General features: G+C 35.6%; 1 protein-coding gene across 5 annotated transcripts in view; it reads left to right on the top strand.

Moving 5' to 3' along the window:
* LOC106872850 (aromatic-L-amino-acid decarboxylase) overlaps positions 1-14,948 on the top strand; it is a 36,120-nt gene extending 21,172 nt beyond the window's left edge. For 4 of the 5 annotated variants that reach the window (XM_014919983.3, XM_014919984.3, XM_052965966.2 and 1 more), the window contains 3 exons: positions 449-547; positions 6,172-6,273; positions 14,359-14,948. In XM_014919983.3, the coding sequence (XP_014775469.2) occupies positions 449-547; positions 6,172-6,273; positions 14,359-14,577 (420 nt within the window). In that variant the 3' untranslated portion in view covers positions 14,578-14,948. The remainder of the gene's footprint in view (positions 1-448; positions 548-6,171; positions 6,274-14,358) is intronic. The other variant, XM_089350007.1, reaches the window with a different exon arrangement.
* Positions 14,949-15,618: the final 670 nt, after the last annotated feature.

The raw sequence follows: 15,618 nt of genomic DNA, 5'->3' as shown, positions 1-15,618 counted from the left end.
AGATATATTCAATTATGTCAATAATGTGCCTGGTGTACCCTTATTAGACGGGTAATCATGATAGGGATATTGAGCCACTTATTTTTAACCAGCGATAATTCATAAATAAATCTTGTTTTGCTCAAATATATATATATATATATATATATATATATATATATATATATATGTGTGTGTGTGTGTGTGTGTGTGTATGTATGTATCTTGTTTGGGAATGAGTATCATGTATGATTCTCAGATGCCAGGGAAATAAACCCTCTGTATTACATGTGATACATAGGACAGGCTAAGTTTTGAAAAGTCTAATTGTTCATTTATTTGAAGTGTCTACATGGATCTGTACAATTATATGCTGCTACAAAAACGAACACAGAAAATCATACTCACACATGTCAAGTAATCGTGTGTACTTTATAGTAAATGTTGTACATCGCAATCTTTATTTTAGACTTGGCAAATTCCTTGTGGACGTCCGTTTCGATCTCTGAAACTTTGGTTTGTTTTACGAATCTTTGGGATACACAGACTTCAGGAACTCATCAGAAAGGTGAGTTTACTGTCTTATTGTACAAGCTGTGGCTATCGTTCTTACTATAACATCAAACTTATCTCTGCTCATAAGATGTATAATTGCCATGACATTGGAGAAATGCTAAGAATATATAGCGAATAGCTATATTATACTAATTTACTTAAACATCCAGGAAATGAATTAACAAGGAGGCATAGCGTTTTCTAATTATATAACTCTGAACATTATTTACATTTGACGGATATTTGTCCACAACGTTTCGGCTGATATACCCTCCAGGAAATGGGGAAAATTTTGAACCTGTATATTTTTTTATGCTTGTCAGGTATTTTTTGTTATTATTATTATTATTATTATTAAGGTCACTGCCTGGAATCGAACTCGGAATCTTGAGGTTAGTAGCCCGCGCTCTTAACCACTACGCTATATGCCCGTGGCCAATTATGGAGTGAATTTTAGGGTTTATAAATCTAATATTTTCTTATCCTTCCTTAATATGCTATTCATATCTACACTTGGTCTGCTTAGGAGGTTGTTGTGTCCTAGCATATGTGCTGCTTCTTTTAGTTTTCGTATTTTCCAGTGGTTTTCTCTGTCTATCATTTTAACTTCATCCCACAGGGGAGGTGTTCTCCATTTTTCCATACGTGATCAGCTATACCCTATTTATTAATATCTCCTCGTGTCACAGCTTTGCGATGTTCCTCTATCTTTATTTTGGATTGGGCGGCATGTTTCGCCTTTGTATAGCCTACCACAGCTGCATGGGATGGAGTACACGCAGTTTCTGGTGATATTCTCTTCTATTCGTGGTTTTACTCGAAGGAGATATTTGAGATGTGTTGTATTACTTTTGAATACTGTCCTGATGTCATATGGGCCGCATATCTTTTGTATCTTTTCAGAGAGGCCTTCAACATAGGGTACACAGACTGAGGACAGTTTATCAGTTTCATCCTCTTTTCTTCATAATTGGAGTGGAGTGTATGCTTTTGGGGTAGTTGTTGCATAATAGATTGTTAGTGAGCTTGATCATTTCTTCGTGGTGGGTATCACGATCGCTACTCATATTCATTGCTCGATGTTTTAGGCACTGAGCAATCCTTTTCTTTACACTGTATGGATGGTGGGAATTGGAGTTGAGGTATCGTCCAGTGAAGGTTGTCTTGCGATATACGGATGTCCTGAATCCCTACTTGGTGTGTGTTATTAATACATCCAGGAATGTTTGCTGATTGTCTTTTTCCTTTTCCATTGTAAACTGTATGGATGGCTTTATTGAGTTCACATGATCTAACAGCACTTGAACATCTTCCTGGTGGGGCCAGAGTATGACGGTGTCATCAGCATATCGCAGCCATAGGGTTGGTTTTAGTGGTGTTGAGTCTAAAGCAAAATTCTTAAAGTAGTCCGTGTATATATTGCCTATTATCGGTAATAATGGCGAACTCATAGCTAAACCCTCTTCTTGTCGATATATATCAGTGTCCATACTGAAGTAGGTAGTTTCTACACTACTGATATATATCTACACACGAAAACTAAAAAACATATGCTAGGACACAACAACCTCCTAAGTCGACCAAGTGCGGATATGAACAGTATATGGGAACCAGTGTTAAGGAAGTATAGGAGAATATTAGATTTATAAGATCTAAAATTCACTCCATAATTGCTCACGGGCATATGGCGTAGTGATTAAGATCGCGGGCTACTAACTTAAGATTCCGTGTTCGATTCCAGGCAGTAACCTAAATAATAATATTAATAACAACATCAAAAAATACCTTAGGAATGAGAACCCAGGTTCAAAATTTCCCCAAGACACCTAATGAAGGCTGGTGGGTATATCAGCCAAAACGTTGCGTTATCAACAAACAAGATGAGGACAAATATCCGTCAAATATAAATAATGTAAATAATGTACATAATTCCTCATCTCTTAAATATAGAACTATATAACTCTGAAGTTGAAAAGCTACAAAATAATGAACGTTCGACTAGGAAAACTCTGCAAACCGATTCATAATTAACAGAGAATTCCAGTGAAAATTAGGAAAAAATTATAAATCAATGAAAAATACCAACTATCCAATGAATACATCTAATTTTTATGGTTTCACGATTTTAATCAAATATGATATTATTGGTACAATCTTAACTTAACTATCTCATATATATATATATATATATATAGGAAAATGTAAAAAATCTAAGAGACTTACAACAGGACAAAAGCCTTACTATCAAAGAAGCTGACAAAGGTAGTACTGTAGTCCTAATGAACACAGATTTTTACAAACACCTAGCACTCTCCTTACTAAACGATAACTCCTTCTATGAAACTATCACCAACTATAAACAACAAAAAACTCTCAAAAACCTCACCACCCTTATACTCCAGCAAGGTCAAGGACTCACGGACAAAGAAAAAGATTACATCACTAATTTCAAATGCAAGCCCAGCCTCTTCTATGGCCTCCCTAAAATCCATAAGAACAAATCCATCACCGAAGCTTGCAAACTCTCCTCTGAAATCTACATCAACATCAAGGCACCGGAAGATTTAAAACTAAGACCCATTATAGCAGGCACCTCCTGCGAAACACATCGCTTAAGCAATTTCTTGGACATTCTTTTTAAACCTTTCCTAAGCCACATCAAAAGTTACATCAGAGATGATCTTGACATGCTCAATCACCTCCCGAAAACAACAAACGAGGAGTCACTCTTGGTGTCTTTTGACGTGGTCAACCTTTATACAAATATCCCTCATGAATATGCGATTGAGGCAATTAAATTCTGGCTGCACAAACACCCAGAAACATTTCCTAATCGCATCAACACAACTTTCATCATAGAATCACTTAAGTTCAGTCTGACCAACAATTACTTCCTGTTTGCAGACACATACTTTCGCCAAAAATGTGGTATCGCGATGGGTACTAAAGCTGCACCAGTCCTTGCGAACCTCATAATGGGTTTTTTTGAATTAACACTATATGAAACCTCACGTCAGAAATTTGGACACCTTTTCCACATCTTTTTAATGGATAACTGGAAAAGATATTTGGATGATTGTTTCATCATATGGAATGAACCCTATGAAAAACTTCTAGAATTCAAATCCATTCTTAATAACATACATCCCAACATTCAATTCACTATGGAATTCAGCAAACATCATCTCCCTTTTCTTGATCTCTTAATCATAAAAACACCTAATAACCAAATCACAACCGACATCTACCACAAACCTACAGACTCACAACAATACCTCCTTTTTAGCTCATGCCACCCAAAACACACCAAGATAAATATCCCCTTTAATTTAGCTAAAAGAATTTGCACCATTGTCTCTGACCCTACCACTCGAGAAATACGCTTACAAGATCTCAAAAAAACACTGTTACAACGCCAATATCCCTCCACACTCATAGATCTTGGAATAAAACATGCCAAGGAACTTGACAAAAACACACTAAAAACCAACCAACATAATAACACACCCAACCCCAAAATACTTCCATACATCTCCACCCATAACCCCAATAACATCGAAGCATTCACCACAATTAAACAAAACCTCCCCTTACTCACCACAGACCCGAAAATGAACAATATCATTAATACACACAAAGTCCTTAAATGCAAAAGGCAACACAAATCTTTGAAAACATTATTAACCAATTCCAAACTACATACACCACTTCCACCCCCATCAGTTAAAAAATGTGCACGCCCTAATTGTGGCACCTGCCCTTACCTACTTGAAGGCTCTGAATTTACCTTCAAACGAGCAACAAAGTTTAAAATTAAAACCAATTTGTCTTGTTCCTCGAGTAACCTCATTTATGTCCTTACTTGCGCAGGTTGCCAAAACTTCTATATCGGACAGACGAGCCTCCCATTACGTAGAAGAGTAGCTGTCCATAAGGAACAAATAAACCTCCCTCAATACCGCCAAATTCCACTCAGTGGCCACATAGACTCTTGCGCCAGAAACAAAAAACCTAAATTCATTATATTCCCTTTCTATCAATGTAAAGACAGAATCTCCACACAAGAAAGCATCAACAAGGAGAATCTTTTCATAGAGAAATTCCAACCATTTCTTAACACACACACCCCTCAGTGACCTTATTTCTCTATGAACAGACACAAACTTCCTGTTTTGGAAAAAAAGAGTTCATAGCTCTAACTAAAAACACTTGTCTCCCCTTACACACACTTCCTGTTTTGACACCACATTTCCTGCTTAACACAAACTTTTATCCCTTTTTTTAAACCTAACAAAACTCTCAACTCTCATGCATCCTTATTTTTCCTACCAATTTATACATGAACTACTATTGAACTACAAAAGCTCATAGACAATATAATGTATGGGTATATATTTTTTTTTTATATATTGTTGTTTTATATATTATTTTCTTCATTTTGTACTTTTTTGTACTTCTTTGTAAAAAAACATTTTCATTCTCCTTCTTGATAATTTGCTTCATCGCAATGAAAACCGGTTAGAAAAAATCTTCATTAAATTATGCTCCCAGTTCAGCATTCTGGCTTTTTTACATTTTCCTATTATTTCTCCACGTGCGGTTAACACAACCCCACTATTTACTGACTTATATATATATATATATATATATATATATATATATATATATATATACAAAATATGGGGGTTTAGTTCACAGATGATCTGTTATTGATCGCTGATATGTTCACATCTGTTTCTGGATATTCACAGTTTCAGAACTTTTAACCTTCATGGATTTACACAGGAATATACCTAAGGACTTACGGACTTACCTGTACACGATCGGAAAGTTGAACTGTGAACTTTTATGCTTCTTTTTTCTTCTTTCTTCATCTACTTAGTCCGTTTCTCCTGTCTTCTATGTCATCATTTCCTTAATCGACACCCTTCTCATTTCCCCTATTTGTCTCTGATGACGAAATATCCCATACTCAGGGATATCACAGAAATAGCTGTAAGACTTTGAATTTTTTCCATTAATAAGAATATATGTGACTTGAAATGTTTGCCTTGCCTTAGCCTTTGTTGTCCTCTTTAACAATTATATATATAAAAGAAACAAGTTAAAAATAATAGTCATTACATATAATTCCTTTATTAGAGCAAATTTGGCTTACAGCTGTTTCCAGTCGTCATTACATGTACATTACTGATAGGTTTACTCAATTGGTTTATTGATCAACTGAGGTAAATTGAAGGACCTCAGAAAATTAAAGCTACTTTCGTCATCACCATTGCTGAAGGTAACAATATACATGCACGTGTGCACGACGGCGTAGTTTAGAGTAAAAAGTTGCAAATGTTGCCCAGTAACAACCAATATAGATCAAATCTAGTGGAGAGATGTACAGATGTGTAGATAAGTGCTGGCTACATGTATCGACCTTATAACACTTGGAGTATTAATATATGTAAGTTTATATAATATCCCTAGGTATTTAGCTGTTATTCCGGTAATGTCTTAACGAGCATATATAGCAACGTAGATTTATCCACAATTAAAGATAATTACTACTGTATGAAGAACGTGACTGTGAATATTGTAGTTTTGACTCATTAAATCATTTGGATTTCTTTCATATTTGTTTCTTCTCAGGATATACAATTGGCCCACATGTTTAAGGATTTGATAGAAAAGGATGGCAGATTTGAACTAATTGGTGAAAATATAATGTCACTTGTGTGCTTTCGCCTGAAGGTAAATAATTATTTATTCATGCAGTTATTGTCGTTGATATTAGCTGTGTGATTACATTATCCTCCTCCTCCTCCTCCTCCTCCTCCTCCTCCTCCTCCTCCTCCTCATCATCATCATCATCATCAACATCATCATCATCATCAGCAGCAGCAGCAGCACCAGCAGCAGCAGCAGTAGCAGCAGCAGCATGATCATCATCGTCATCATTATCATCATCATTATTATTATTATTATTGTTCAGTAGTTTTATTTTTATAACGTGCTTTCACTTCACTGCCGAGCGCAGCTCTGTGCGCCTTGGGTATGTGCTGTGGTTTGCTGTGGTGCTCTTATGTTTACTGTATTGAAAGTGTTTTGCGTAGAATGTGTGCAGTACCCAGTAGTGCAATTTTCTGTATGTTATATATATTTGTAAGTCCTGCTATTTTTGTTATGTATTTGTCTGAATATTTTTTTATTATACCTAAGGCACCTACTATGATAGGAATTGTTTCTGTTTTTAGATTCCACATTCGAGTTATCTCTATTTCCAGGTCTTTGTATTTTGAAAGTTTTTCCATTTCTTTTAGAGAAACGTTGTCATCTGCTGGTATTGATACATCAATTAGAAAGCATTTTTTTTCTTCATGATCTTTGACAACTATATCTGGTCTATTTGCCTTAATTTCTCTATCTGTGTGTATTGGCATATCCCAGAGTATGGTTGCTTTCTCGTTTTCTGTGACCTTTTCTGGCGTGTGTTTATACCATCTTTTTTCTGTTGTTATTCCATAGTGTTGGCATAGCTTCCAGTGTATATAGGTCCCAGCTCTGTCGTGTCTGTGAATATATTCCTTCTTAGCCAGGACTGGGCAGCCAGAGATAATATGATTTATTGTTTCTTGTCCATCTCCACATATTCTACAGTTACTTGTTATATTTCTTTTCATTATGTGTTTTTGGTAATTTCTGGTGGGGAGGCTCTGGTCTTCTGCAGCAATTAAAAATCCTTCAGTCTCTGCTTTGAGTCCTGAACTTCTCAGCCATTGCTGGGATTTTTCTCTGTCTATTTCTTTCGCATTTAGTTTAGCCCAGTATTTACCATGTAGGGGCTTTTCTTGCCATCGTTTTATCATGGTCCGTTGCTGTTCTAGTTTTAGTTTGGATTTCATTTGTTTTATAGCTTTTGTTGTTTCTTCTTCTTCGTATTTGTTAGGTAGATTGATTTCTTGTTTGTATTTGTCAGCTTCTTTAAATACTGAAAACAGTTTTTTGTTTTGCTCGTGTTTTGTGGCTATTTGTATTAGCTTCCCTTGCTTCTGGAGTAGGTATTTTTGCAGTCCTATGGTGGTTATTTTATAATAGTTTTCTAGCTGTATAAGACCCCTGCCACCTTCTGTGCGTTGTATATATAGCCTTTCTATGTCAGATTTTGGGTGGTGCATCCTATATCCTGTCATTATTTTTCTTTATTATTATTATTATTATTATTATTATTATTATTATTATTATTATTATTATTATTATTATTATTATTATTATTATTATTATTATTATTATTATTATTATTATTATTATTATCTTATATTTGACTTTTGTTTTGCATTTGTACAAGTTGGATCCAAGTCTCACCCAGAGACCTCAAGAGACAACAAGTTAGAAGTTCATGTAGGTGTTATGCCTAGGGTACCATATATTTGGATTTGTACAGTTTTGTTCTAGTGAAAGTTTGCAATAAAATTTGAGATCATATAGACAGTATATAGGATATGGGTAGTTCCCATGAGCACTATCTTTTGAATTTCAGCCATTTTGGGGTTTCCTGGTATCTGAGCTAGGTAGTAATCAGCCCGTTTCGCTGTCGTTCCCAGGGCACCTATGACAATTGTTTTCGTCTTCAGATTCCACATTTTGCTAATTTCTATTTCAAGATCTTTATATTTGCTCAGTTTTTGGTAGGTCTTGACAGATACGTTTATATCAATGAGGAGGCATGATTTTTGTCTGAAGGCTTTCAGTATGATGTCTGGCCTAATTGCGTCTATCTTTCTGTCAGTTTGAATGGTGAAGTTCCAGAGGAGTGCAATGTGATCATTTTCAAGTACTGGGGGTGGTTTGTGTTCCCACCAGTTTTTATAATGGGGCAAGTCCAGGCTTTTGCATATTACCCAGTGAATATATTGTGCAGCTCTATCATGCCTGTTGAGATACTCTGTAGGCGCAAGCAGACTGCACATGGAGACAACTTGATCGATGGTCTCATTTTGTTGTTGGCATATACGACATAATGGGGAGCTGCCGTTCTTTAATATGTTGGCCTGGTAGTTCTTTGTAGGTAGGCATTGATCTTGGGCTGCTATGATAAACCCCTCTGTTTCTGATTTCAAGCCAGAGGCCATTAGCCATTGGTGGGTAAGGGCTTGGTCAATATCTGCATTATTCGCTCTCTTTGGGTATTTGCCATTGAGAGGTTTTCCATGCCATTTTTCAGTCATAATATCTAAGGCAGCAATTTTAGCACGGGTTTTCAAGCGCTTAGCTTTTTCTGTAGGTGTTTCTACTTCGTCTAATTCTTGAATTTGTTGCAATTGGAATTCACTTAGATATTCCTTTGCCTGTTTTGTTACTGAGTAAGATGCTTTCTTGCTTTCATGTTTTAAGACAAGTTTTAGCATCCAGTCCTCAGTGTTTTTCAGATAGGTGTCTAGGCCAATTGTGGCTACCTTCATTGATAATGCCAGCTGTAGAAGTCCTCGGCCTCCCTCTTTTCTTGGCAGATAAAGACGTTCTATATCTGCCTTAGGGTGGTGCATTCTATGCATTGTCAACAGTGTTCATATTTTTCTGTCAACATTACATATTTCAGTAATTGACCAGTTAACGATATTGAAACTGTAAGTCACGACTGGTATGGCCAGAGCATTGATCGCTTCGATCCCGTTTCTCGCGTTCAGCTCTGTCTTCGGTATTGCTCTCACCCTGCGATAACATTCTCTTCTAATCCTTTCACTCATCACTGAATGCTTGATATTGTCCCCTTCAATTACCCCTAGGTATTTGTAGCTCTCCGCTGGTTCTAACTCTTTTATGACATTTTGCTGGTCAAGGTTCACATTAGATGTTTTTGTCATTTTTCCTTTGATAAAGGTAGCTTTTGCACATTTATCAAGGCCAAATTGCATCCTGATGTCATCACTGAATTGTTTAACAATTGCTAGTAGGCCTTTGAGTTGTTGGTCATTTTTTGCAAAGAGCTTTAAATCATCAATATTGTATAACCATACTGTGCATCATTGAGCAATTTTGAGAGCGGTATTAGGGCTAGACAGAAGAGGAGTGGTGATAGTGAGTCACCCTGGAAAATGCCACATGAAATTCTTACATCTCCAGCATTTAGAGATTCATTGTCATTGTTCAACGTCAGTGTGGTTCTCCATGATCCCATACTTACAGATAAAAAAGTTACGCAGAGTAGGAGCTATTTTATACATTTCCAGACATTTCCTAATCCATCTATGTGGTAGGCTATCAAAGGCCTTTTTATAGTCTATCCAGGCTATCGACAAGTTTTTATGGCGCTTGTGACAATCTTCTAAGATCATCTTATTGATGAGTAGCTGATCTTTACAACCATAAGATCCACGTTTACATCCCTTTTGCTCATTAGGGAATATGCTACTTTCTATTAAAAAACTATAGGTGTACTCAGTTAGGACAGATGTTAGCGTCTTATACATTGTTGTTAAGCAGGTTATGGGTCGATAATTTTTTGGTTCGTTTGTTTCCTCATTTTTTGGAAGCAGGAATATTAAACCGTTAACTAGCCAAGAGGGCATCAAACTAGGATTTTGCAAAACATCGGTGTAAAGTTTTGTTAGCAGTTCATGGCTCTCTGGGAAGGCATTCAACCAGAAGTTAGGAATTTTATCCTTTCCTGGAGACTTCCATTTGCTTGACCTCCTGAGAGCAGATCTTGTATCTTCTACCTTGACCCCCTCCCACTTTTGCTCCTCTAAGGAGTCTAGGTCTGTAGATATTCTTTCAATCCAAGCGGCCTTTTCATTGTGTGTTTTATCTTCTGCCCAGATTTTATTCAAAAATTCTTGCACTTCTTCTTTTGATGGGAGAGACTTTATTGTTACTGGTGTTTTCCCTATCTTCCTGTAGAATTTTTTGGGGTTATTTTTTAACATGTTATTATCTCGGAAGAATCTAACACGCTTTTCATACCTTGCTATACGGGCAGCTTTAGCACATACCTTTCGCTTGATGGTTTCTATGGTGGCATCAATGTCAACTATGGTTTTCATATTATATTTTTTCTTTAGTTTTTGGGTCTTTGTAGGTTTGATACTCTTGTCAAATTTAAGGTCTTTCAAACATTCTATGTCAGATCTAAGCAGCTTAATTTGGTGTTGAATGCGTTCTTGCCAAGAAGGCTTTTTGTGCGAGTGTTGTCTTTTTCTAATCTTTTCACCACATAGAATCGTTGAGATTTTTGCGGATGCATAGTACAGGTGGTTGAGATCTGTAATATCAACATCATTAGCTGAAATTATATCCTTAAGTGCAAGGCGGATTTTACCAATTATTTTCAGGTTTTGGTTAGAATTGCGAATTTTTGGGAGAATGTCGCGTTCATTCATACTGGTTTCTTTAATTTTCAGCCATTTAATCATGATTTGATTTTTTAGATCATGTAGTTCTGTTGCGTCGATTTCTGTATGACTTTCTTCATCTATTTGATTTTCACCTGCCTTAGTGTTTATGGTTGGTTCAGAGAGTATTTCACTTTGCCTATCAGTTTCCTTAACTCTTTCAATCATTACTGTATTTTCATCAGCCTTGGGCTGGTTTATAATTATTTCCTCTGTAGTATCTTCTTTAGCTGCAGTTTCATTCTTTTTATCCCTTACTGCTTGTTTAATTTGGTCAATCTCTATTTCAGTTAGTAATTTTTTTTCATAATGTTTCTTCTGACGTTGGCAAGTTTGTTACTGTCTATGTAGGGTCTTACTTCAAGGTGTTTCTGTCTCCAGTTTAAGTAGGTTTGTACAGTATTAGATTTATCTGTAGGGAAATATATGGCATGGTAGAAGGCTGTAAGAACTTCTTTATTATCTTCCCTAGACCATTTTTCATTCTTTTTCTTTTGGTTATTTGATGACGAGCATGGATGGCCATCTGTTGGAATATTCCGGTTGTGGGGTACTTCCAGCTCCTCTGTGTCGGGAAGATTTGAACCAGTAACAGATTTCTCGTCTCGGATCTGGTTCATTATCCGAGTAAGTGGTCCTTTATAATCCGGTCGATGACCATTACGGTTTGTATTTTGTTTTATTAACAGTGAGGCATAACAAGCTTCGACGTTGACGCTAGGGGACGGATCTGTGGGGAATTATTATTATTATTATTATTATTATTATTATTATTATTATTATTATTATTATTATTGTTGTTGTTGTTGTTGTTGTTATTATTATTGTTATTATTATTATTATTATTATTATTATTATTATTATTATTATTATTATAATTATTATTATTGCTATTATTATTGCTATTATTATTATTATCATTCATACACACAACAGATTAGACTGTTGGAAAAGAAAAGAATCCTAACATCGGGCTATGACAACAACAACAACAACAATAATAATAATAATAATAATAATAATAATAATAATAATAATAATAATAATAATAATAGGATAGATACTAAAAATATAGGAGATACTAACTTACTGCTCTATGCAGGAGGGATAGTAATCACCAGAAGATTAAATATCTCATAGGGAGAGATTCAAAAGAGCAAATGGGGGAAAGGAGACTGCAAAATAAAGAGTACACTTTAAAACAAGATCTAAGTAGAATAGGAGCCTGAAAACTGAACAAGTTTGGAAACTCAACATGTAAATCTTCCCTTGGAAAAAGACACTAATCAATGAGAAAGGATTTGGGACAATAATAGAAGAGTTGAAACAGCGTATCATAGCAGTAGCAAGCCCGTTTCTGTAAATATCAGAAAAGAATAGATCAGTATCAACAGAAAAGATTATTTGAGATAGATCAGAGGAGATTTTATTACTAAATAGATAGTGGAAGAAGTACTGAAAATGAGAAACCTAATGCAGAAGAAGCTAGATAGTTCTGAAGTAATATTTAGGATAAGCCAAATATTTAGGATAAGCCAAATATTTAGGATAAGCCAAATATTTAGGATAATGGAGGTAAAGTATGGTTAATGAAAGTGAGGGAAGGAGTGGTGAGTGAGAAACAGCTGGATTGCCTTAATGGAAGAATAATACCAAATTGGATGACCAGATGGAGGACAATATACATTATGAAGGATAAAAGCAAGGGTAATACAACTTGCAATTATAGATCAATCACTTGCTTATCATTAATGTGGAAGCTGTTAACAGGAATGCTTTCAGAAAGCACTAGCGACAACCAGAATTTACTGCTGAAGAACAGAAAGGCTGCAGGAAGAAGGCTAGAGGAACGCATGATCTATTATATATAGACAAAGCATTTCTAAATGAAGTAAAATCCAACCATAGCATGGATAGATTACAAGGAAGCCTATGACATGATCCCGTATTCATGGATAAGTGAATGTTTGAGTATATTCAGTATAGCAGACAACATAAGAAAATTACCTGTAGCATGAAGAAATGGAATGTAGATCTCTACTCAGATGACACAGTGTTAGGGAAAATTAATTCCAAAACAGGAGTTTTCCAAGGGAACTCGTTGTTCCCTTTAATATTTGACCCCTTTAATATTTGATCCCGCTTCGTTTAATATTAAGGAAGGCAAAATCAGAGTATTAATTCCGAAATAGTAAAGGAAAAATTAACCATTTGCTCTATATGGATGATCTGAAGCTTTTTAGTAAGAATTCCTTAATGTTGAGAGTAAGACTCTTCTTAAGTTCACTTGGAACGGGTTAGGGTTAGGGTTAGGGTTAGGGTTAGGGTTATGCAGATGATTATAGGTAAAAGTGAGTCACATTGGAAAATACCGCAGTTGATATTAACATTATTTGTGGCCAGTACTCCATTAGAGTGGCATAATTGGAGATTCGTATTTCACTTTGACATGTGCTTCAGTTTTGTCTGTCGCTCGCTCAGTTGCACTCCACGCATAATAATCAAGGGGTTTCAGTCTGGGGAGTTAGGTGGCCAGATGTTAGGGGTGATATGGTCGCAGAAATTGTCTGACAGCCATGACTGGGTTTTCCTGTTCGTGTGGCATGGTGCAGAGTCCTGTTGCCAGATACAGGGTCTTCTAGCAGCCACCCTCTTGACCCGAGGCAGCACAACGTCCTCCCGGCACTTGATGTCGGTCTCCGTGTTGAGTGTGAAGGTGTGTGGGAAGATGGAGTCATGACGTCACCATAATTAGTGATCACTCCAAACACCATGTTGCTGACTGGATGTTTGATTTTTATCATTGTCAGTATATGTTTTGGGGACACTCCAAGCCAGCGCTTGTTCTGTGCGTTCACAATCTCTTTGTATCGGAGCCTTGCTTATTTTTCTGCCAGTGAAGGTAGCTTTAGGACACATCTCAAATCAGAATATTTCTTTATCGTTGCTGAAGACCTTAACGCTGGTGAGTTGACCCTTCTGTGGTTAACCGTCTTTCGCAAAAATTAGCGAGGTCGTCAGGGTAGAACAGTCTGCCAATCTTTGAGTTGTATTAACAGCTACTGTTATTTCGTAAGTTGAGCAGTGGTGACGGTGTCATGTCGGAACACATTACAACATACTGCTTTACTAATACAGTTCTATATTTAAGAGATGAGGAATTATGTACATTAATTACATTATTTACATTTGACGGATATTTGCCCTCATTTTGTTTGTTGTCATCACGTTTCGGCTGATATACCCTCCAGCCTTCATCTTGGGGAAATTTCGAACGTGGGTTGTCATTCCCAAGGTATTTTTCGAAAACAAGAAAATAAGATGAGGACAAATAACAGTCAAATATAAATAATGTAAATAATGTGCTTTGCTGATGTCGATGTATTTTATTGTTGGCATGAATATAAAATATTAACCTTTTTGTATATTTTTATATCTTTATGAACAGGGTAGCAATGAACTCAATGAACTGTTGTACAAAATGATAAATGAGACCAGAGAAATTCATATATCGAATTCAGAAGTGAATGAGATTCTGTTTCTTCGTTTCGTTGTCAATACATATCACTCGGACATACAAGACATGCAGTATTGCTTTAACGTTATTGGAAAATTAGCTGAGGAAGTGTTGAGTTCTTGTGAGAAAACGTCACAGAGTTTAAATTAACAGAAAATATGAAGTCATCAGTCAAGATTTAATAGTGCTGAAAAATGGCCGATATTATGATATTAATTATATTTAACAAACATTTAATTGTTTTAAAAATTTACTCTATAAATTGTTTTTAAAGTTAAATCACCTTGTGAGTAATAATTATATTAAAATATTTTGTAAGTAATATTCTAATAATGGGTTGCCTTTTAAAATTTAAGCTATACAAATATAATTTTATATTTCCATCAGCATTTTATATGTTTAGTCACATATCCTCTTAAATCGGTATGACTTTATCAAAATAATTAAAACTATGTTTCCTCATTAATATGAAAAGAACTTTCCCGATATATACTCGAAATATTAAATAACCTATGCACAACGATACAATATCTTCGCTTTTGTTTTATTTACTAATATCACGTTACATGTTTCGTCTAATGTCTAATGTTTCAACGACATTGCTCATAGGTATTTTAAAACAATCTGTACATTGCAATGCTTCAAGAAAAGGCTCTTTTAACAATCTTCAGTGTTTTCGTCCTTAAGAAATGTTGAGTGACCACAAAGGAAACATCGTGTTGAATCATATATATACATGTGGGTGATGATGGAGGTTTGTTTGCTTATATACGCTTATGTTTGTGATGATGAAGATGATGGTTTGCTGGTAAGCATATCAGTTAGGAAGATTGTTTTGAATGACTCGTTTGGTAACATATTTTTAGTTCGAATCTAATTAAAGGAATAACTTTATTTCGCTTATTTCTGGTTCAGATATTGCACCATATGCCCATGTGAGCAAATAAAGATATTACAACATGTTTCCATGTGAAGATATTGATGTTGTCATTCTTGTCACAATACGACCTCACTTCGCCTATATCCTTTATATATTGTTGCATGTTATTAAAATACTTTTATAGACTGCTTATGACATCAACTCCACACTTTGTTTTAGTACAGAAATATATAATTCTTTTATTTAGTCCCTTTTGAATACCGAACACAAGACTATAGCTCTTCTCTATATTTTCTTAATGTACTCTGAAA

The sequence above is a fragment of the Octopus bimaculoides genome, chromosome 3 (genome assembly GCF_046866305.1).
Source record: "Octopus bimaculoides isolate indiv1 chromosome 3, ASM4686630v1, whole genome shotgun sequence".
NCBI lineage: Eukaryota > Metazoa > Mollusca > Cephalopoda > Octopoda > Octopodidae > Octopus > Octopus bimaculoides.
Note: the sequence above shows the minus strand (reverse complement) of the source record. Positions and strands in the feature narration are given on the sequence as shown.